Source organism: Helianthus annuus, chromosome 6 (genome assembly GCF_002127325.2).
Source record: "Helianthus annuus cultivar XRQ/B chromosome 6, HanXRQr2.0-SUNRISE, whole genome shotgun sequence".
NCBI lineage: Eukaryota > Viridiplantae > Streptophyta > Magnoliopsida > Asterales > Asteraceae > Helianthus > Helianthus annuus.
In genome coordinates, this window is record NC_035438.2 from 81,756,021 (window position 1) to 81,779,418 (window position 23,398).

The 23,398-nt window shown below is 37.5% G+C and overlaps 1 protein-coding gene across 1 annotated transcript; it reads right to left on the reverse strand.

The window, feature by feature from the left end:
* Positions 1-868: 868 nt before the first annotated feature.
* Positions 869-6,531, reverse strand: LOC110865664 (vacuolar-sorting receptor 1). Its single transcript, XM_022114990.2, has 12 exons — positions 5,894-6,531; positions 4,477-5,169; positions 4,283-4,371; positions 4,118-4,187; positions 3,946-4,029; positions 3,774-3,850; positions 3,612-3,693; positions 3,429-3,511; positions 1,663-1,729; positions 1,459-1,587; positions 1,268-1,374; positions 869-1,189 (listed from the first exon to the last, which is right to left on the reverse strand). Exons 1-12 carry the CDS (start codon positions 6,186-6,188, stop codon positions 1,091-1,093), a joined length of 1,875 nt encoding a protein of 624 aa, XP_021970682.1. The 5' UTR covers positions 6,189-6,531; the 3' UTR covers positions 869-1,090.
* Between the last annotated feature and the right edge of the window lie 16,867 nt (positions 6,532-23,398).

Below are 23,398 nucleotides of genomic sequence, written 5' to 3' on the forward strand. Positions count from 1 at the left end.
TTTCATTTTAATAAATATACAGCTGTAATTAATTATTAATAAATATCAAAAGTAAATAATTGCTCACAAGTACACCAAACATAACACACTGCTTCGTTCTATCAGTTGGATGACACACTGCTCCATAGAGTTGGTATAATTTGCTTCTGATCTGCATTATGTCTCTCCAAGATGACCAAACTTAACACACTATCCCCATTCTGTCAGTTGACTGTGTGTTGACCGTTACATGAAGGGGTAAAACTGTAACTCCCTTTCCCGAACTTCTCAACCACTCTTCACACCACCTCTGCCTTATCTTCTTCACTATCTGACACCCTCTCATTTATCATCTTCACTTTCACACACACAAACACCGGCAACTGAAAAACCACCGGATCGTTACCAGATCGCGCATCACCACTGCCTCATCACCAGGGCATATATGTTATTTAGTTGCTTTAACTTTGTAAATTTATACAAAATATAATTTACATATTGTATTTCCATTTTAGGCAATGTATTATTGTTTAACATAAAAGAACTTGTTTCATCTAGAATGGTGGTGGCCGGGCCATTTGCGGCGTTTGCGTTCGCAAGCATAAGCATGGATGACCTTTTGCCATTGGTTTATCAGGGTAATCCGACTTTTGTTGGTCGTTAAAAAAAAAACAACACACACACCTAGTTTCAAACTATTGCATAACTAAGATTCTATTTTTAACCCTTCCATCTAACCTTACACTTGCAACCATTCGAACTTTAAGAACCAAACACCATACCACTACATTAGGATTCTATTTTGGTGCCACAACCAACTTTAAAAATCGGTTTCTAAAATCCCCAAATATGTCATTAATTTACTTTATACCAAAACTACAAAAACAAATACTAAATTTGTAGCATCACCCACAAAGATTAAAATGGTTTTATTATATCATGCTAACATAAATAAAGAACCTCAATCACAAAGATCTTTAGTCTAACTCGAGCAGCCTTGGAAAATCATGACCGTCGTTGGAACATATACATAGATAAGTCGAACAAACAAAACACGACCATTAAATTAAAGAAAGGTCGGTCGTGGGTCTCTAAACCCATTTGTATCTTGTTACACATTCCCACGAGTCCCGTGAACTTCAATCTCGGCCTGATTGTCCAACGGCATGTACTGTGCCATGATAGCCCGGATCTCGGAATCCATGTATGTCTGCACATTATAAATCATCAAAAAAATGGAAAAAAAAATTCATAAGTAAACGGGTCGAATGAAGGAATGGTTGCTTACCCGGACCCTGTACTTGTAGAAGGAATATCCTGCGACTCCAGTAGCTGCCAGACCGAGAATAATGACCCACACGAATCCCCAACTGACTTCTGATTTACCATCTTTACCTAAACAAATTAACGTATGAATACACCGTCGTATATAACATATTTTATTAATTAAAATTTTCAAAGTTAGAATATAAAACTCACTTATACAAGTGTCGTGTTCTCGCATGTAAAGCAAATTACCACGGCAGCTACACTCATAACTACCCCATGTATTCTTGCATTTGCACTCGGGACACTGACACGCTGTCTTCTCTTTGCATTCATCAACATCTGAAATATATGCATGCATATGTTAGCCCATCAGACACACATGAGTAAATGTTTTACTTTTTTACTAAAGCACACCTTCACAACTGTTAACTCCATCTCCTTTGAACCCCGGTGGACACTTGCAACCTTTTGTATGGTCATCCTGTAAAACAAAATAAAGTTGTTATAACCATAAGGTGGTTTTATTACAAAAAAAAAAAAAAAAAAAAAAAAAAAAAAAAAAAAAAAAAAAAACCATGTCTTCATCTATGCATATACGAGGGTTCAATGCAGAACCATAATCATGCAAGAAGCGATCTGGAACATTCATTTAGGGGCTGTTTGTTTGCCTCTTAATGAGACTCTTAATACTCTTACTGGTTGAACACTTAATGGTTCAGACTGTTTGTTTCATGAGCAGATGTCTGAATGGTTTAGACATTTGCCTCTGAATTGTTAAGCATTATACCGAGTCTGAATGGTTAAGACCTCTAATCTGAATTGGTCAGACATTTGCTTCTGAATGGTTAAACATTATTATACTGACTCTTAATGGTTAAAACCTCTTACTGGTTCAACACTTAATGATGCAGACCTCTTACTGGTTCAGCACTTAATCATTCAGAAGTTGCCAAACGGCCCCTTATTTGTGTATTGTCTAAGATTCTAACGTGACTAATAAAATACAACATGGTTATATGAATTTATTTAATTTGATATATGCATACGTGCAAATGAATTTATGTGTATTCATATATTATAAACATCTACACACGTGTAAATTCACTATAATTCTTTAATCTACACATGTGTACGAAGCTTGTTATGAAGAAGAGAATGTAGGAAAATTGATTAAGAGTTAATTACATAGTTAGTCCCTGTGGTTTACACAAATAACAATCTAAGGCACTAATAGTTTAAAATCACATCCTCGGGTACTAACTTTCCATTTTTTAACATGTGAGGGTCTTAACGTTAATTCCCTGTTAACTATTAGTACCTTAGATTGTTAATTTGTGTATACCACAGGGACTAACTATGTAATTAATACCCTCACATGTTAAAAAGTGGAAAGTTAGTACCCCAAGATGTGATTTTAAACTATTAGTACCTTAGATTGTTATTTTGTGTAACCCACAGGGACTATGTAATTAACTCATTGATTAATTAGAGAGAGGAATCATTTAATCATTTACAATAATACCCTTTTCATTTAATATTTTGATATTTAATACTAAGTGAACGGTTCAGATTAGTTCTTACTGAACTTGAAAATACATGGTTCTGCATTGAACCCTCTCCCAAATATAATAGGGTTCAATGCAGGTCCATAATATATATAAGAGTAGAGATCTATGCAGAACACTATATACCGTGAGAGCACTTAGAACAAAATGTATCATTCATTCTTCTAATCTTAAAAAAATATAAAAGAAAACAAAATGGTATAAATGTAAATGTAACATTCTCACCCATCTCTCCTGAAATTTAGACAAAAAATATATGAACAAACTAGTTTGATTGTTTGTTAAAGTATATAAATTCTAACCTACACTTGTAGGTCATATTACCTACACATGTGTAGGTATACGGTACAAAAAAGGGGAACAAATTAGTTTGATGGTTTTTATGTACATAACTTACGTATGTGTATGTAAAACACATAAATTCCAAAAATACGAACCATTGATCAAAGAATTAAACAGTTTAGATTTGTTCTTATTGTTCTTGAAATAACTTAAGTGTTCCGTAATGATCCTCACCCTGTACACATATAGGGTGAGGACCATTACAAAACACTAAATACATAGTCTCTGTGTGTGTGTGTGAGAGAGAGAGAGAGAGGGAGAGAGAACACTAACAATACAAGCAGAGTAGGTCCTGCCCAGTTTGCTGCCTTTCCAACAGCCTCCATTGTTAACTTCACACCGTAGTGCTCCAGAAGCTGCAAAATACCAAACGAAAAAAAAATCAATTTTTTTCAGTAATGACATCATCACCTTCAAAATTATTGCAATAGACAAAAAGATTAAAAAACAAAATACCTTCACAGTGTTTATACCCATCGCCAACAAACTTTACACCCTGTACAACCGGGCATTCACAAACTCTCCCTCGAAAAGTATCCTATAACACCAAGATTCGATTAGATACCAACCACAATAAAATAAAAAAGCATAACGCGGATGCGCGTAATAGTACCGTACCCTGCATGCTGTAACATTAGCAGCTTTGTCCATCCAACACCCACCATTGTTGTCTAAACACTCGTTTGTTTGTATTTCTGTATACAACATAACCCAAAGTATATCAACAAATATACCCGCAGCATATTAAGCCACATCGTTCATATATTAACAACAAGTTAATTATACTGACCATCAGTCAAACATACGGCTGGCTCGGTGGTCTCTTCGAATCCGGAGCAAATGGCCTTTAGAACTGCTTGTTTTGCAAGCTTACCTGAAACAATCGAAATAACTTATGATGAACGACGCTCCCGAAAAAACGCACGCACACGATACTTTCGGTTCCAGACTACATAACATACCTCTATATTGTCTGTTGTTTATGACAAGCGTCGGCAGTATTGTTACATCTCCACGCGAACCTTTGCCTATCTGCAGAATTACATGATTGCCCACCATCAGATGTCGAAACAACAAAATCAACCTCAATATATTGCGCTCAGTGACTCGGGTCGATAGATAGATACCTGTGTTTCTTGCTCAGCCTTAAGGACTGCGTTATCGGTATCTGCTTCTGTGTCACCAACACATTCATCGATTTTCTTCAAATCAATGCCTGAACATGATAACACAATATCAATCACTCAAATCACCTTTTTTAATTTGTCATTTTTTCAATATTATCGGACTAGCGATAATATAGAATGTTCAATGAACTCACCAAGTGACTTAATAACTTCATCCGCACACTCTTTAGTGTACTTCTTATCCTTCATCGGGCACCGGATAGAAAAATCCGTCACATAATCCCACCAAAGCCAAGGCTTCCCGGTCTCATTCGCCACTTTATAAAAGCAAGCCTGTCGTAAATTTTGAACCACGACATCCTTCCCATCATACCCTTTACTAAAATCTTGCTCGGGATCCGGAGCACAATATCTTCCATGATTAATACATTGCGATTTGCACTGTTTGCTCAACGTGAACGCCTCAGGGCAATACCACGTGATATAATGCGGTGTAAACTGCGTGTACCCTTTTTTCTCGAGGATTTGAGCCGCCCCTTTAAAGTCTTTGACAAAATTGATTTGACTATCGCACTTGGTTCCACACTCGTCATTGCTGTTGGTCCAAAACTCGTACTCGACACGTTCATCGGGGTGAGGAAGAGCTTCCGTCCAATCGAGTTTTATATTTACCATTTCACCCTTGTTTAACGCTTTCTTTATTGAATCACCGAGTGACTTGCTGATGAGAGCAGAAGGGATGGAAATGTTTTGCAAGTAATCTGCGGGCGCGCTCTCCGCTTCGGGCATGTCCATTGTGATCAACGGCTCGGGTCTGTCGTCTGCAACGAGAATAGCGGCAGCTCCGGCTTTTTGCGCGTTCCATGCCTTTAATGTGAAGTAACAATCTGCAATATCAACAAATTAGTATGGTTAAACCGACACTACAAGAAAATACAAACTACAAAGGCTCGTTTCGCATTAGTAAGTTTCGAGAGTTTGTCAGAACTTTTCATTATTCTTACTGTATAGGGTTGCAATTATCCGATTTGGAGGGACAGCCGATAAAATGTAAGAATACTTATTAATAAAGATTTAGATTTACATAACAATTCATACTCCAAAATGGCAATCATAATTGTTCATTTTTTTGTCCAAAATAGCGCATTCTTGCAAGCCATAAGTGTTCATTTTTTTTTTTGGCATTTTGCGAAAAATAAGATCAATTTACAAAACGCGCAACTACAACACTTTGAATTAGCAATCACTACTTACATAAGGACCATCAATTTGATACAAAAACGAATCCGGAGAACAAAATTTGACCACAAATGAAAAGTCAAAATAGCTTACGCTTTCGATGAGCAACTCTACATTTTCCTTCAATTATTTGACCAAAATTAGTCGAAAAAATCAGTTTTTAGGCACATCCAAACACCAGCAAACACTAGTACCAAACCAATTAGGCCAATTTCAGAACACCTTTTTAAGGTTGTTAACCATCTTTAGATTGGTATCTTACCATACAACAAACCCTTTAATAGCAACACAAAACTATAACTCACAAACACATACAAACTAGAACCAACTAATCAATAATTCAACCGAATCGATAAAAAAGAAAACGGTTACCGCCGCGATCAAGAAGCACGAAAAGGGGCAAACCACCAGCCGGTTCCGATTTCAACGACGAATCAAAGCTTTGACACGCCTTTTGATTCGATTTCGGGTACTTAACAACACCAGTCAATGTTCCTCCATACTGAGGCACACCAAAATTACCAATTGCACATTCATACACATCTTTCAAATGATCAGGTGACGTCACCCTCAAACTGTTCTTCTCAACCACAAATCTACCCAAACATGATCCACACAACAACCAAAAACAAACCCAAATCACAAACCCTGATTTTCCCACTTTCATAGTTGCAATTTTGGTCAAAGTTGACCAATAGAAACTGACCCAGATCAGGAAAACAAATCAAGATTGTTTTTTGGTGAAACCCCAGTAATAAAGATCAAAACTTTATGAGATTTATCAAAGTTTTTGGATCAAAGTGATGGGGTTTGACTTAAAGGTTGTGTAACTGATAAAGGGTATCGATACAATTGAAGAGGGTACGTGTTATATTGGATGATACATACAGAATCTGAAGCTATATTTAGAACAAGTGTTGCATAAAGAGAATTGTGCAGAGAGAGAGAGAGAGAGAGAGAGAGAGACTCGTGCAATGAAACAAGATAGAGATCTAAAATGGGTCCTTGAATTGCTGAAGTCTTTGTTGATTTAGTTAATTATTAATTAGTTAATTAACCTACAAGTAAATGTGGGATCTTTTTTATGTTAAAAAATTGTAAGATAAGATTGTGAAATTATATGCAATTTTCATGTGTATAAAAAGAATATGTGCGTGGTGTTAATAAAATAATAAGTTTGAAAGATAAGTTTTGTAATGTATTTGTTGTAAACTAGTTGATGCCCAGTCAGTGTTGTGAGGCGATGACCGAATAATTCTCAATCAATTTTGCTAGGAAAAAAAATTAAAACGATGATAAGACCGTAATTTTTGGCCCCGGGCAAAACTATAATTTTTCAGGACTAATGAGCGAGTGTTAGACAGCTCCTTGACACGAAAAAAAAAATAAATGGAGTCAACCAATAAAAACAAAAAACTTTTATAGTTTTGCTAAAAAAAACTAAAATGGTGGAAAAAACGTAATTTTAAACTGAACGCGAAATCATAATTTTAATTCAGGGATAAAATCATAAATTAAACGGACCAATGGGGGAGTGCCAGGCAGCTGCCGGCATGCCTGTAATTTTACACTGTGGGTAAAATTGTAATTTAACCAGAAAAACAAACAAAAACGATGGAGAAAATGTAAATTTAAGTTGAGGGGAAAATCGTAACTTGATTATGAGAAAAAAACTAATGGAAAATCTGTAAATTTAAACGAAGAAAAATCAGAATTTTGAACCAGGGGGAAAATTGAAATTTTTAGCTGGGAGTAAAAGCGTAAATTTATTTTTAAGTGGGGGTAAAAACATAATTTTGAACTGATGACAAAATCGTAATTTTAAGGGAAAAAACTAATAGCAAAAGTGTAAATTTAAACGGGACAAAATCATAATTCTGAACCGAGGGCAAAATTGAATTTTTTAGCTGGGAGCAAAAGCGTAAATTTATTTTTAAGTTGGGGTGAAAACATAATTTTGAAGTAATGGCAAAATCGTAATTTTAAAGCGGGATAAAATCGTAAATTTGTTGGGCCAATAGAGGAGTGTCAGGCAGCTGGCAATATTCCCTTTGCTGCCCATTTCACCCAATCATTGAAAAGCACTATTACCGCATCTTGCGAATGTAGATGTAGTAAATATGGAATTTAAGGGAATCAAGATAGGAGCATTCTTTAATTGTTTCAAACTAGTTGGATTACCCCGTAATTCCCTGCGAGAATTCACTCAGTATTAGTTTGATTCATTATGAAAACGACACTTGCTATAACAATCGAAAAAAAGGAGTCCAAATGCTCAAAAAAATATTGAGAAATCGAGTAAAAAACAAGTGTGAATTGATCATAATTATGCAATTGAAATTGTTGTGGCAACGAAAGTGAATATTATGAGTGATTTAGTGTAATAAAATTGTTGGTAATGATTATCATCTACCAATATGTTATAGCTTAGAATATTATAATTCAAAGTTAAACATAACTAAAATTATTTAAACAAAATACTAATAAAATTTGATCATATGCGCTAATATGCAATTTAAGTTTAACTAAATAAAAAAAAATGAATATACTAAAATTTTGCAATTTTGCAAATTATATACCAACATAACCTCTTCACGTGGTGGCCTTGTATAATCTACACCATCCCTTGCATAGTTCTTGGTCCCAAAATAAATATCAACCCATTTTGCTAGCTTTGAAAATAATATAAAGAAATTCACCACCGACATAGCATGATTATAGGTTATATAATATAATATAATGGTTATTGAATGAAAATAATTATATGAATTACTGTCACTTATAGATTAAAACAACCTAGAAACAGGAAGTATTGATAAGCTCCTTCAACAATTGTTATTATATAGAATGTGAACGTTAAAATTTAATCTAAGCAAAATTCACTCGGTAGATTTTATATTTGCTTAATTATTTCATTGTGTTTAATTTTGTGAAAAAGAGTGCATGTGATGAATGTGTGTTAGGCCAATGTCTAAAAGAGTAATTGGAGAACAACATGCACATGCATGAAAAATACTAAACTTAAGTTGTAAGAGAAATAAGAACATCAAAAGTTCATAGATATTATCAACTAGGCTAGGAGTTGGCTACAAAGTTCAAATTTTTTAAAAATGTAAAAAGTCATAAAACATTATAATGTCAGTCATAAATTACACAAAGAACCCACAAATAACATAATAAAGATTACTAAAACATCATATATGTAGGTTTTGTGTTGACAGTGTTGTGTTTGTTTTGGATGATAAGGCTCTCATTATGGAATGACAAACATTATTGTGTTTTATGCTGATTAGCATGTTATGTTTATATCCATTGTTCTACGATGAAATGTTTGAAGTTTTAGTGGACTATTAGGGTTTGAATATGATGTTTTAGTAATCTCCACTCTATTATTTAGGGGTTTTAGGTGTGTTTTATGGTTAAAATTATAGTGTTTTATGACTTTTTTACACTTTTTAGGAAATTTGGACTTTGTAGCCGAACCCCACCCTTATCAACTGTTGGGATTGAACCCTATCAGAGGAACAGATAATGAAAGCCAAAACCGGATCACAACAATGGATTCACAATAAGCAGTTGTTTACTATAAGCTTTCCCCTTGAATGTGGATCCAACATCTGATATACTCCAAAGTACTGCCTTTGTCAACATCTGCTAACCTACAACTGCTGATCTGATCAAAGACTGATGAAGACTAAAAGCCCTGCTGTCCAATCTGCTGCCTTGAGTCAAGCACTGCTGATCATGACAAGTACTGCTGGATTCACAGCAGTGGAATGATGCAGCAGCAGTTTTATTCATCTTATGTAATGTAATGCAATATCAGTAGTTAGCAAAGCAGTAGTTGTATAGATCAGTAGATAGAGTTTGTTAGGTTGTTAGATGTCACTTTCATGGTGACGTCAGCTGAGATGCTTCAGTAGTTTGGATTGTCTATAAATGCAATAGTACTCTGTACTGTTACATTTGATCGTCTTGAGTGAGTACTTCTCCTCAATTCAATCCTTTCATCTTGTGCAACCAACCTTGGAGCATCAGGCTGAGGGGGAGTTTAGTATTGTAAGCATGCTTGTAATCTTTTGATTTTCATTGTAATCATTCGACTTAAGGCGATGCAATTGTTTATCATACTATTCTCTTCTTTGATTGTGTTTACAAAGTTTGTATCCATTTCCGCTGCACTTTACATCATTTCATATACTCTGAATGTAAAAATTATACAAACAAAACAATCATGACAGCCTCAGATCCTAACAATTGGTATCAGAGCCTGGACAGTCAAATTCGATCTAACAATCAATTTGACATAACAGTTCAGCTCACAATTCATTGATACTAAGGTTGGTCGTAGTTAGTTGAAAAACAGAGCAATAAGAAATCATGTTCTAAGTGACTATTGAAAAGCTCTGTAAAACAACCAAGATGTCATAAAATTCACAAATTTCAAACAAGTGATGTCATGCACAAATCACCCATAAGTTTTCAGATATGGAAACATGTCTGGTAGCTATGGGATGAAAATCTTCATTCAAAATTGATCTCAACTGTTGTAATGAAATTTGTGATGTTTTTATCATAATTTTTTTTACTAAAGTATGAACCTCAGTTTAACAAAACCTATGTTCATAAAAACATTAGTGTTTTGCTAACTTAGAAAGAGGAAAATAAAACTTTAGTCATAAGATCTTATGTGTTAGAAGGCAGGATGAGAATCCTCAAGAGGACTAAATCAATCCTGTCAAAACACATTAAGAAAATCAGGGGTCAAAAACAGTCCAAATCATAAGTAATGTGAGATTTGGTAATAAAACATGTTCACATATGGCCAGATTTCTCAAAACATTACTGGAAAATGATTCAGGATTAAGTATTTCCATAATAAAATCTCCCAGTAAGTATTTTCTATACTTATGAATGGGAAGAGTAAAAAGGGAAGAAGAAAGTGAACGATACTCAAAAGTGTGTTTATCTCAAAACTTTTGAAGTTAAAAGAAAAGAGTATAAACCTAAAACACTTATGAGTACAAAGTTAGATAAACAATGGTCATTATGCAACTGTGTGCATTTATTCATTCAGGAAAAGTTCAGGTAAAATTAGTATCCGGTGACTGAACTTAGAAGAGGATTTTGCAATCAATTAATAAGAAAATGATCCCAAACAATGGTCATAAAACTTGAAAATGATAAGAATGTGAACTTATTTGAAAAGTTGCCAAATCCTTTTGTTGATCATTTTTCAAAAACATCCTTTAATTTTTTAATAAGGAGTTCTTGTTTCTAAATAAGACCAGAGGTATTATTTTTTTTAATATCTTTTGTACTTTTACTCATTTTTGATAGTAAAAGTTCATCTCCGGTCAGGATGAAATTTCCTTGTTTTTGTGTGAAGTTATCATCCCTAAAGTAGATCAAAAGGGAATGGTACGTATGTCAAGGTCATTTCAAAATCAAGTTTGTTTATCACAAGTCAAAAATTGATTGGAAATAAATTCTTAAACTTCTAAGATACTCATGTTCCAATTCAAAGGACTAGACATAAAATGAGTAGCCCTAGTAAAGAAGTTTTCATCATCTAAGATGCTAAACCACTGTCAGAAAATAATGAACATGTGGCAAGACCTTGAACTAAAATCTCTGGGATGACTGCTGTTTTGGTCAAAAATTACCTAAGTAATTAAGTGATCAAATTAGTTTTGTGAGGTAGTGTGCTAGTATTACGTGTGAAAAATGTGTTAACCAAATTAGTTATGAAAACAGTTTCAGGATATGGCTCGGGATATCGAACTGTATCCACAATCAAACAATGAGCAAAAAGGTAAAGGTTGACACGTGATGTACGAGGAAAGCCCTTGATCAATCTAGATCGCCGGCATAAAACCTCGAGAGCTGACAATCGCAGCTGCCTTGTTCTTCTATTGCTTCAAATATCAGGATACAGTGCAGGATGTGGTGCGGATCGACTACGTGTTACAATGCAATTCGAATACAAGTGTTGTGTGTAGTGTTTGCGATGAGCTAGAGAGAAAGTGTTCGAAAATGTGTAAGTTGAGTGCCTTAATCCGATCCGCCCCCATCTATTTATAGTAAAACGAATGTAACTAACTATCCTATATAACCGGGATCCAACGAATATTCCTTAGCCGAACGTTGTAGACCTGGTCTTTCGGGTTCAACGTCTCTCCTTTAACAAATACGCCCGAGTCTTGAGGAGATGAAGTCCATTTGACCGTTAGCAAGTCCCAGTCTTTAACCTGTACGTGATTAATTCGATATACCTTAGGATATCACCCAGGATGTTAGCAATATCCCCGTCCAGTATCCTGATCGCAGATAAACAATTAAAAGCAGGATATAGTTCAAGATATGTATGCTTAGAAAATGAGCCATAACAATTGTCCCCAAATATATCGGTTGGTATACCAATCCAAGGATATATTTTAAAAGTCTTATCCCATAATTCAAGGCATTTAAAACGAAGCGACGGTCAAGATCACATCATAACTTCCAACGCGCTTTTAGCTCAATGGAGATCCACAATGCTCCTATATTTTCTCTCTTCTTGTTTGAAAAGCAGATACTTCCAACAGAGCCTCCAGGTAATTCCCCATTTCTCAGTTACTTTCTGTCAATTTTTCTTATTCGTAATGGCTGCCGAGACCTTCACCCAGCAGAATCTCCTCAAAAATCCCGAAAAGGAGGTCTGTGCTTTTGACAACGCAGACATTGCGGCTTTGAGAGCTTCCGGTGCTTTCCCTGATAACACGGTTTTTAGACCGTTCGATCGGTCAATTCGATCGGATGTTTCTTCCGCTGATTGGGTTTGCTTCCCAGCATACCCTTTCTCGCTAGGTCTTCGATACCCTTTTTCCCGAATTCATGATGCAATTCTTCCGAACCACCGGCATCTCTTTTGCTCAAACCATGCCCATGGTTTGGAGAGTGTTAATCGTACTTAACCAAATAAAAAACCTTCATTGCCGCGACCTCTGCATCGAGGATCTGCCTATTGCTTATCGCCTCCGATCCCACGGCTCTAGCCGGTTCTTGCTTTTCTCGACCTCTAGCAAACCCCTTATTCTTAAAGCCACCAAAAACGAGGACGGATGGCAACGCAAATTTTTCTTTGTCAAACGAGACTCCATTGCTGAGGGTGCCAGCCTTCCGGTGGACTGGTTAACCACCGGTAGGGTCATAAATATTCTCATGGACCGTTAGGTTTTTATCTCCTACTAATATCCTTCTTTTTGATCCTTATGCAGTGAATTTCAAGAAAGTAGCTCCCCCTACCGCTGAATCAGAGGAAAGAATCAACACCGTTTACCAATTACCTGCAATAGACAGGAGTTTCACCACACACGTCCCGAGTTCCAGTCAATACTCGTCATATGAAATGTCTGGTAAGGATTACTTTTAAAATAATTAGTCAACACAGTATAATAATAAGATAAAGAGTAATAATGATGTAAAACTTTTCCCTTTATGCAGCACCGGTCAAGATCCCTGAAGTCTTTGACCTCGAAGAGTTGGACAGTTATTCTGATCAGGTTCAGGTCAAAAAGGAACCTAGTCCCAGGGCCACAGCCTCATCCAAACCCAGTGGTTCCAAAGCCATTGTCATCAGCAAACCCTTGCCAACTACTATGCCCCGGAGCTCCAGCTCTTGTAAAAGGAAAGAGCCCGATTCCCCCGTCATTTCAGACACTTTTCCTTATGAGAAGCACGGGTTCATTGAAGCTAGCGGGTTTATGACTTCCTTTCTTAACCAGGTTAGCATTCTCAAATTACATCCTGTAGCTCACATCATTTACAAAGATCTATCAATATTAATACCTATTGTTGGATCTGAGTTTGATTTTGATTATATTTTATGTTTGTAAATAAGATAAAGATGGATGAGTGTGCAGCGGAAATTAAGATGAAAACAAACTTTGCATACAATCAAACGAGAGTAATACTTTTATCAAACATCTTTACACAATGAACCGAAAGATTGAATTTATTTCAAACACGATTACAATGATTGATGAATGAATGCAAACTCCCCCTCAGCCAGAGCTCAGTAGTTTGTTCGTGCAAAGACGACGAATGATGCAAAGAGCTAATAGAACAGTACAAAGTACTGAACTATTTATAGGCACTTGCAAACTACTGAGCATCTTAGCTGACGTCACCATGAAAGTGACATCTAACCTCCTAACAAACTCTAACCTCTGATCTATACAGACACTGCTTATGTTAACTACTGCTAATACATTCTATTACAAAACAGACTTTAGAACAGCTGCTGCAACCTTCTACTGCTGTGAACCCAGCAGCACTTGTCCGGATCAGCAGTGCTTGACTCAAGACAGTAGATTGAATCAGTAGGACTTTAGTCTTCCATCAGATCTTTAGTTGAGCAGCAGTTATGGGTCAGCAGTTTAGCAAGATCAGCAGATAGGAGGTCATTAGTAGTTGTAATCGCTTTCAAGGGGAGAGATTTGTATATCAACATCTGCTTATTCAGGATCCACTGCTCTGATCTAGTTTTGGCTTTAATTATCTGTTCCTCTGATAGGGTTCAATCCCAACAATCTCCCCCTGGAACAGATAATGCCAAAACCCTTCATTATTTGTGGACATTTTATTGCCTCATTAACAGCTCCCTTATCTGACCTTTAAATTGTAATTCAAAGTCAAGGGCATCTGTATCTTCATCATCCCTACTAAGTGGAAGATCAAGGAGATCCTGCAAATCTTCAAGACTCAGGCCAAGAGCTTGTTCCCTTGATATTTTCTCCACTTCTCCACCAGACCTGAGCAAAGTCAATACGCAGGTCTGTTTGTCAGTTTCCCACTTTTGTATTTTTGAGCCTGGTGGGTTTCTTGGGAGATGCTTATTTGCAGAAGTATTTGGTGAGGCTGGCCTGTTCATCACTGGCTGAGCAATGGTAGCAGAGTTTTCCTGTTCAAGTTCTTCTTTTAACTTTCTTAACAAGCCTTCTTTTACAACAGCATTTCCAGTAAGAATTTCTTGAACTGTTTCAGCTCCTAACTGGCTTTGTTTCCTTCTTTTGTAAAAGGCAGTACCAGTAGGAGCAGTGGCTTTCCTGGTGTGCAGCTTTGTTGGCCTTTTTGAAACCTCTGCTTCAGGATAGTCAGGTTTTTGAGGAATTTTTGGATCTTTCTTTCTTAATTCCTCCAACCTTTTGTAGGTTGACCTGATCATATCTTCTTTCCATCTAGCAATTTGTCTTTTTGTACCAAAATCAGCAGCAACCAGTTCTTCTTTCATTCTCTTTAGTTCCAACTGTTTGTCAGGTACATTCTTTTTGAACTTTGCCCAATCAGGAGGAGTGTGAGTGACTTTCCTTTTTATCATGTCTTGAATTCTTGCTGCTTCAACTTCAAGCTCAGGAACAATCCACTCTTTGTACATGTGTCTCTCTCCTTTGTATATCTTGTGAAACATAATGCTTTCAATGTAGTCTTTCTTCAAAGTTTCAGCTGCTCTTTCTGAAATTTGTTGACTGACATTCTTTGCAAAACGTTCTAGGGAACTGACTTGTGTGAGCAGATATTGATAGTATCTTGAAACTTCTTTGTCAGATTTCCCTTGTGTGTTTCTTTTCGAGATATCTTCTGCATGCTTGGCCTTTATCTTCAAATATTCATCAATATTTTTGGGCCAGGGATATCCTTTGATTGAAGGCAAACTCCTTTTGGCAGGGTCATCCTCAATATAAAAAGATTTTATTTCTTCTCTAACAGCTTCTAGTTCAAGAGGAAATTGAACACCTGCAGGAGGTAAGGGTTTGTGCATTGGAACTGAAGAAAGTGGAACTGGTTTTGGTATATTGACAAGAGCTAAAGATTTTGAAGATGTTTGTGATGGTGAAGAGACATCATCTTTAGGAATTAGCCTTATCCTCTTTATTTGAGGAGGGACTGATGATGTTTTGGATGGAAAGGTGGTTGTAGTGGCAGTGGTGGGTGATAGATTAACAGCTGTTGAAACAACTGGTGTTCCAACCACTGTTGTCTTTACAGCAGAAGTTATAACAACTGCTGTCTTCTGCCTTTTGACAGGAGGTGATTTTGTTTGGTGGTGATGGTGGTAAAGCAGTGGATGTAGTGTGTGTTGAGATGGTGTGTGTTGAAGTGGGAGCAGATGTTGAAACTACTGAAGTACCAACAGCAGCTGATACAACAGGAGTTACAACAGCTGTTTTAGGTGGTGGTTTTTGAGCAGACTTTGAACGTCTGACTGGAATGGATTTGGGTAGCCTTACTCTTCTTGTAGGCTTCTTCTTTTCATCAATAAGATTTTCATCATCTCTTGACCCTGAAGTACCCTGATCCGGATAATCCACCCTGGCTTTCTTTTTGGCCTCTCTATCCCTTTTCACACATGCAAGTGCTTCTGCAAGTGCATTTGTGGTCACATCAATTTTCTTACTCCCATCTGGCAAAGGAATCTGTTTGGTCATATTTGAATTTTCTGGTGGGAGGTAGAGACCATCTGTTATTCCTTTCCTTCTCCACTCCTGAATTTCTCCCCCTTTTTGGCATTATCTTCGGGGAGTTGATCAATGAAGAACACTGGTGGAGGAGCAGTGCCAGTGGAGTGCAGGATCTGAGTTTTGAGAGCCTTTAGATCAGCCTGAGTGTCTTTGAACCTAGACTCCATAGCATTTCTTAATTGTTGAACATGCTTTTCATGTTGCTGATCGGCTATTTATGCTTGATGATGGAGAAAAGGTTAAAATAGATTCCAGAGCTCATTTGTAGCAGGTGCCTGTTGGAGAGCAGGTGCTTGAGGTGGAACAGCAGTGGATTGTACCTTTTGTACCTGTAACAACTGTTGGAGCATATCTTTGAGCTCTGCAACAGAGTTATCAAGTTTTTCAACACGAGCCGTCAATTTCTGGTACTTTAAATCATCACCCAATTGAATGGGATCATCTGATTTCCCATTAACAGTGGTTTTATCAGTGGTAGAGTTAGGGAGTTTACTCCAAACATTAACCACTGATGCCCCTTTTTCTTGGTACTGGGGTCTTCTTCCTTCAACACTTGACAACCTTTTGATGTTGCCAGTAGGATAAATAAATCCACTGGTGGTTGGCAGAGGTGCTATAAAAGGAATTGCCTCCAAGGAAGTCTTATTGATGTAACCACTGTCCAACTGTAAACCAGTGGGTTCAACAGTTGTAGTGGCTGCTTCACTTGGATTACCACAAAGAGTTACTTGTAACTCAATGGGTGTAACCTCCTCAGGTTGTGTTGGAGGGTTAGCAATGAATGATACAGCAGGCTCAGTCATTTGTTGAGGCATATTCTCATTGACAGGTGATTGAGAAGGACTGAGTAATGCCTGGTTCAAATCAATTGCATCCAACAGTAGTTGTGTTTTTGGTGGAATTGTGGATGTGATGGTTGGTGTAGAAGGCGGACTTGCTCCGGGCATTGAGCTGTGGATGATGGAAACGAGTGTATCCAGAGCATCATAATGTGGTGGCCCTTTGTGTACAACCTGTTCTTTTTGTGAAGAAGCAGGAGGAGTTATGGTTATGGGTTGAGATATTTGTACCAACTGCTGTGAGGAAGAAGCAGCAGTGGTTTCTTGTGACATTTGTGTTGTCACAGGCATTAACTCTGGTATCTCATCCTCTAGAGTTGCCGTTTTGATTGGTTTGGGGGGTTTTTGATTTTTCTTTTTGTAAAGCCTTTTGGGTTTTGTAGGTGTGGGTTTCGAAACAGTTGGTATGCTGCTTTGATCACCTAGAGCAGTAGGCTCAGCAGCAGATACCTGAGGAGCAGTGGTAGCTGCTAAATTCTGCTCAGGCACCCCTGCTTGTGTTTTGCAAGGTGCTAACATTCGTGAAAAAGTTTCAGATGTTAGGCAATTTATTACAGTTGTTTCACCTTGGTTTATTAAAGCTAAATCATCCTTACTGAATTTCTTTTCAAAATAGTAACTTAAAAACCTTGAAAATAGTAAGAATGATTTGGTTTCAACATTACTAACCAAATCTTTAAAGATTTCCCGAGAATAGTTATAATTTTCTTCTTGAAGAATTGCATATCCCAGATTTTGAATCTTTATAGGGATCTCATTAAAAGAAGTGGTTTTGTTTGAAACACATAGTAGGAGGGTATGAAATAGGAATCTGGGTGCAGGAGGAAAATAACCTTTTTCTAAGGTTAGTTTCGTCATCAATGTGGCTTCATACCCTCTTTCAATGAAGTCAATGTGCAACTCGTTTTTAGTGAAGGAAGTTTTACCTACTTGGTCATCGAGTTGAAAGACTTCGGAGATGGATTGTGGTGTAATTTGGACAGTTTTACCCTTTATGGAAGATTTAATGGCGGTTGCAACGTCTCCTTGTTGTTCAAGGGTTGCATTCTTCCAAAACTCCCTTTAGGTCGCCAAATAGATTGGTGCATCGGCGGTGAGCAAAGTTTTGTACTTTGATTCTGCCATGATGGTAATAATGGAATCGAAAACATCGGTGGATCCTGGTTTTGTGAGAAGACCCAGGAGATTGTGAGATTTTTTGAATGGAATTTCAGTGGAGATTGCCTTTTTAGAGGCTGATTTCGATGATTTTGATGTGGGTTTTGCAGATGACTTCGATTTTGTCATTTTTGAAACGAATGATCAAAGGAATTTTTGAGAGATGAGAAGAAAAACTGCTTTGAGAAGAGAATTTTTAAGAATTCAATTCGACAGTAAAACCCTGTTTTGGTGGTGAGTGGGGAATTTTATAGGAAAGAGAATGAATGCTGACGTGGCAGCCGTTACAAAAGGTCTGACTGCTATGTACTGCCCACGTGACAACCACTGGTCAAAATGAAGGACAGTACTTTTGATGAAAGCAACTGATGAAAGCAGTGGAAAGGGGGCAGTGGATGATTTTCACTATCAGTGGATAGCATATCAGTGGATAAGACACTGCTTTTGAACAACAGAGGTTATCAAGAAATGAGAGAACAGAGGTTGCCTTTCAGCAGTGGGCAGGCTTTTTGAAGTAGAGCAGACTTTTGAACAATCAGTGGTTATGGCAGACTTTTAAGGATTTTAATGAAATTTTCATTTTTAGCTATTTTTAAGGATGGATTTTTGATTTTCTGAAAACATTTTGTTGCTTTTATTCATAGAAAAACAAGATGTTGCTTGTTATTCCATGTTTAGCATCCCAATCCTAGAGACCAAGCTTTCAAAAGTGGCTGTATCAAGTGCTTTTGTGAGCACATCTGCCAGCTGGTCTTTAGTTGGGACATGATGCAGAGAAATCAAACCTTTTTCATAGCAATCCCTCACAAAGTGATGTCTGATGTCGATGTGCTTTGTGGTAGAGTGGGAAACTGGATTTTTTATGATATTTTCTGCTGCCTGGGTGTCCAACATGAGTGGTGTCTTTAAGGCAGTGATACCAAAATCCAGCAACTGATTTTGAAGCCATAGGAGTTGGGCTGTACAGCTTGCAGCAACAATGTATTCAGCCTCAGCAGTGGATGTTGAAACTACTGCTTGCTTTTTTGCTTTGCCAAGAGACTAAGCAATCACCTAGAAACTGGCACCCTCCTGAAGTGGACTTCCTTGTGGTATGACATCCAGCAAAGTCACTGTCTGAAAAACCTGAAAGCTTGATATTCCCATTAGCTGGATACCAGATACCAAGTGTGGGAGCACCTTTTATGTATCTGAGAATCCTTTTTACAGCAATGAGATTTGATTTTCTGGGAGCTGATTGACTTCTTGCACAGACACATGTTGCAAACATGATGTCTGGTCTAGATGCAGTTAGGTACAATAAAGACCCAATCATGCTTCTATAAAGTGTTTGGTCAATCAGCTCATCCTTTTCATCAGACATGACCAACTTATCATGGGTGTGCTGCATGGTTTACAATCATTCATATCAAATTTAGTTAAAAGTTCTTTAGCATATTTGCTTTGATGAATGAAGGTTCCATTTTGCAATTGCTGTACTTGGAGACCAAGAAAGCATTTCAGCTCACCCATTGCACTCATTTCAAACTCAGCTTCACACATTTTGGTACATGTGCTTCCAAAAATAATGTCATCCACATAAATTTGGACAATCATTAAATCTTTCCCTCTCCATTTAAGAAACAGTGTTTTATCGAAACCATTTGAGAGTAGAAAGGTGGAAAGAGTTTCATACCAGGCTTTTGGTGCTTGTTTCAGGCCGTACAAGGCTTTGTTTAGCCTGTAGACATGATCAGGATAAAATGGATCCTCAAAGCCTGGAGGTTGACATACATACACCTCTTCTTGTAGTGTACCATAGAGGAAAGCACTTTTGATATCCATCTGAAACACCTTCATGTTGTGGTTGACAGCAAAGGCCAGGAACAGTCTGATAGCTTCCAATCTTGCAACAGGGGCGAATGTTTCATCATAATCAATCCCCTCTTCCTGTCTGTAACCTTGAACCACAAGCCTGGCTTTGTTCTTGACAACAATGCCCCTTTCATCTGTTTTGTTCTTAAAGACCCACTTTGTGCCAATGGGACTAACCTCTTTTGGCAGTGGTACAAGCTCCCATACTTGTTGTCTTTTAAACTGTTGGAGCTCCTCTTGCATGGCTTCTACCCAGCTGTTGTCTTTTAGTGCCTCTTGGTACTTGACTGGCTGATGGAGTGATAGAAAACCAGCAAAAAGACAAATGTCTTGGGTTTGGCTTCTTGTGAGCACCCCTTCATTTATGTTGCCAATGATTTGATCAGGTGGATGAGATCTCAAGAAGATTAAGTCTCCTTGGTATGGTATGATGGCATTTGTTGGTGAAGGCTGTAAATGTGTATCATCTGAGCTAACCACTGCTGGTGACTTTGATGACCCAGCAGTGGCTTTAAAAGGTGGTGGAATGGGTGGTAATGAAGTGGACCACTGCTGACTTTTATCCACTGTTTGAGGACTTTTGTCAGCAGTGTTTGAGGATGTGGAAGCAGTGGTAGAAGGGCTACTTTGGTCAACAACTGTTGAGGTAGCAGTGGTTGAGCTTTGACAGCTGTTTTGAACAACTGATGCTTTTCCATTTGTGGCAGACCTTTGAGGGATGATGATTTCATACCCATAGTCTGGTGTTGTATCCTCTGTTGGACCTGCAATGTTAGTCTTGACAGCAGTATTTTCAAAAGTAAACTTTTCAAGATCAAACAGATCAGCAGGATTTGCTGGGATTTTCATTGAGGAAAGTTCATTGAACTTTACATTCAAAGTCTCCTCCACTGCCTTGGTCCGTGTATTGAATACTTTGTAGGCCTTGGCAGTGGCTGAGTATCCCAGATGATAACCATAATCAATTTTGGCTGCAAATTTTGAAATGGAATCTTTTAAGTTCAAAATAAAGCATGGGCAGCCAGACACCTTGAAGTATGAGATCAGTGGTTTAATTTTATACAGAATTTCATAAGCAGTCTTTTTGTGCCTAGGGTTTATTAAAACTCTGTTCTGGACATAGCAAGCAGTGTTTACTGCCTCTGCCCAGAAAGTTAATGGCAAACCTGAATCTGCAAGCATGGTTCTGGCAGCCTCAATTAAAGTTCTGTTCTTTCTCTCAACAACCCCATTTTGCTCTGGTGTTCTAGGGATGCTGTACTGCCTTACAATCCCTTTCTTCACACAGAAGGCATCCAACTCCTTATTTTTAAATTCTGTGCCATTGTCACTCCTGAAGCTTTTTACTGGAAGGTCAAATTGCTTTTCAACCTGTATCACAAAGTCTTGCAAAATGCCTGCAGTTTCATCTTTATAGTGCAAAAAGAAAGTCCATGTAAGCCTAGAAAAGTCATCAACAATAACCAAACAATATCTTTTCTTTTTGAGGCTCATGACTTGAACTGGGCCAAACAAATCCATGTGTAGCATTTGCAAACACTGGGTTGTTTTGGACTCTTCAATGGACTTATAAGAACTTTTATGTTGTTTTCCTTTTAAACAGGAAATGCAATGTTCAGAACATGAAAACAATTTTTGTGGTAGGCCTCTCACCAAACCATTTTTTGAGATTTCACTGATTGTCTTAAGATTTGTATGCCCCAGCCTTCCGTGACAAAGTTCTGTCTCTTTGTTAGAGGCAACTGAGAACAGACAGGCATCTGCTCTGGGACACTCTTTTGACATATCAACAACATAAACATTGCCACTTCTTTGAGCAACAAGTTTAGTGTGACCAGTTTTGATTATTGCTTCAATCTTTTTGACCATTTCTGGTCCAACAATCCTACAACAATCTTTTGTGAAGAATGACCCAAACCCTTTGTCACTCATTTGTGATACACTCAGAAGGTTGAATTTCAGATTGTCTATCAGATTGACATTTTCAAATTTTACATTTCCAGATTGCACTGTCCCAGACCCTAGAACTTTCCCTTTACTATTATTCCCAAAGGATATATCACCCCCTCCATGGATTTTAAAGTCTTTGAGGAGGGCTTTACATCCTGTCATGTGCCTGGAGCCTCCACTATCTACATACCAAAGACTATCAAAGCATGCAGAAGCTCCCTGCACATGAAGTAAAAGGATTAGTTCATTAAGGGCTCCAAAGCCAACAGGGCTTTGGATGGGGATTCAGTAGTGTCTGGTATGGATGCAGAGTGATGGACAGTGGTTAGGTCAGGGGTTTGGACAGTTTTAGTACTGTTTCTTGCTAACCACTATTGAGGGTCTTGACCAATCACCTGCTGATAACCAAAAGGATGCCTATTCACTTTAGGTTTAGAGGGCCTTTTGTAGGTCTCATAAACGTGTGGAATCCTTTGGTAAGACTGTTTTTCCTTGCCTTTTCTGAACTGATTGGCTGGAGGTGCATCAGTAACCTGAACATCTCTTTTGACAGATGTTTGGTTCAGCTGTTTTGTGACAGCTGTTTGAACTGGTACAAACAGTGGTTGCTTTTTGGTGAATTTGACCGATGGTGATGCTGATGGACTCAAGGATGTTTTAGCAAGGTACTCATTCTTTTTGATATCAAAGTTTTTGAGATACACACATGCTTGAGTTTTGTGGTTTGTTTTACCACAAACAATGCAACTTTCAGCTGAAACTATGACACTTGTTTTGTTTATATCATAAGCTTTTAAGTGGAAACAATCTTTTGTTAGATGGTTCCTTTTCTCATAGAATTCACAAAACAAGTTATCAATTTTTTCTTTCTTCTTTCTCTTTTCAGACTCCTTTGTAGCAGAGGCTTTAACCACTGCTGGGATGTCCTTGAGAGGTATAACTTTAGCTTTTGGAGCTTTAACACCATCAGTTGATGTAAAGTCCATTGGCTTGAAATTTTCAAGAATATCACACTCATCAGACCATTTTGGTTTAAATTGATGATTTTCAGTCTCCTCAAAAGCAGAGGGGCCCATTGGTCTGTCAAGTGTGATTTTGTTACCAAGTTTGTCAGTGATTTTCACTTCTTGGCCATTCTTGTTTGTGGGAATGAACTCAGCAGTTACATCAGTGGTTGAAACAGATTTTCCAAAAGCAGTGTTTTCATCATCATGTTTTCTATAACCAACCCCAAATTTCACATTGCTTTTTATCTGTTTCTCAAGCATAACCTCATACCCTTTGCATGATTCCACCCATCTCTCACATGTGATCTGGGTGGATTCTAACTCCTTTTTGCAAACTTGGTATTTTTCTACCAAGGTTTGGAGTTGGGTTTTGGTTATGCTTTGCTCTTCTTTCATGCTGCTAATCTCTTTCTCTTTTTCAGCCAATTTGTTTTTAAGTTCTTTTAGAGATCTTTCAAATTTGACTTCATCAGATAAGATTTTATCACGAAGGTTTTCATTCACCTCTTTGATGTTAGCAAAAGCAATAATGCAATTGTCAGAACACAGTTTTTCAAGAACTTGAGG

Coding starts and splice junctions, on each gene's coding strand:
- LOC110865664 (XM_022114990.2), bottom strand. CDS start 6,188: ATGAAAGTGGGAAAATCAGGGTTTGTGATTTGGGTTTGTTTTTGGTTG. Junction 5,170..5,893: donor CGTGCTTCTTGATCGCGGCG/GTAACCGTTTTC, acceptor TTGATATTGCAG/ATTGTTACTTCACATTAAAG. Junction 1,190..1,267: donor TCTACAAGTACAGGGTCCGG/GTAAGCAACCAT, acceptor TATAATGTGCAG/ACATACATGGATTCCGAGAT.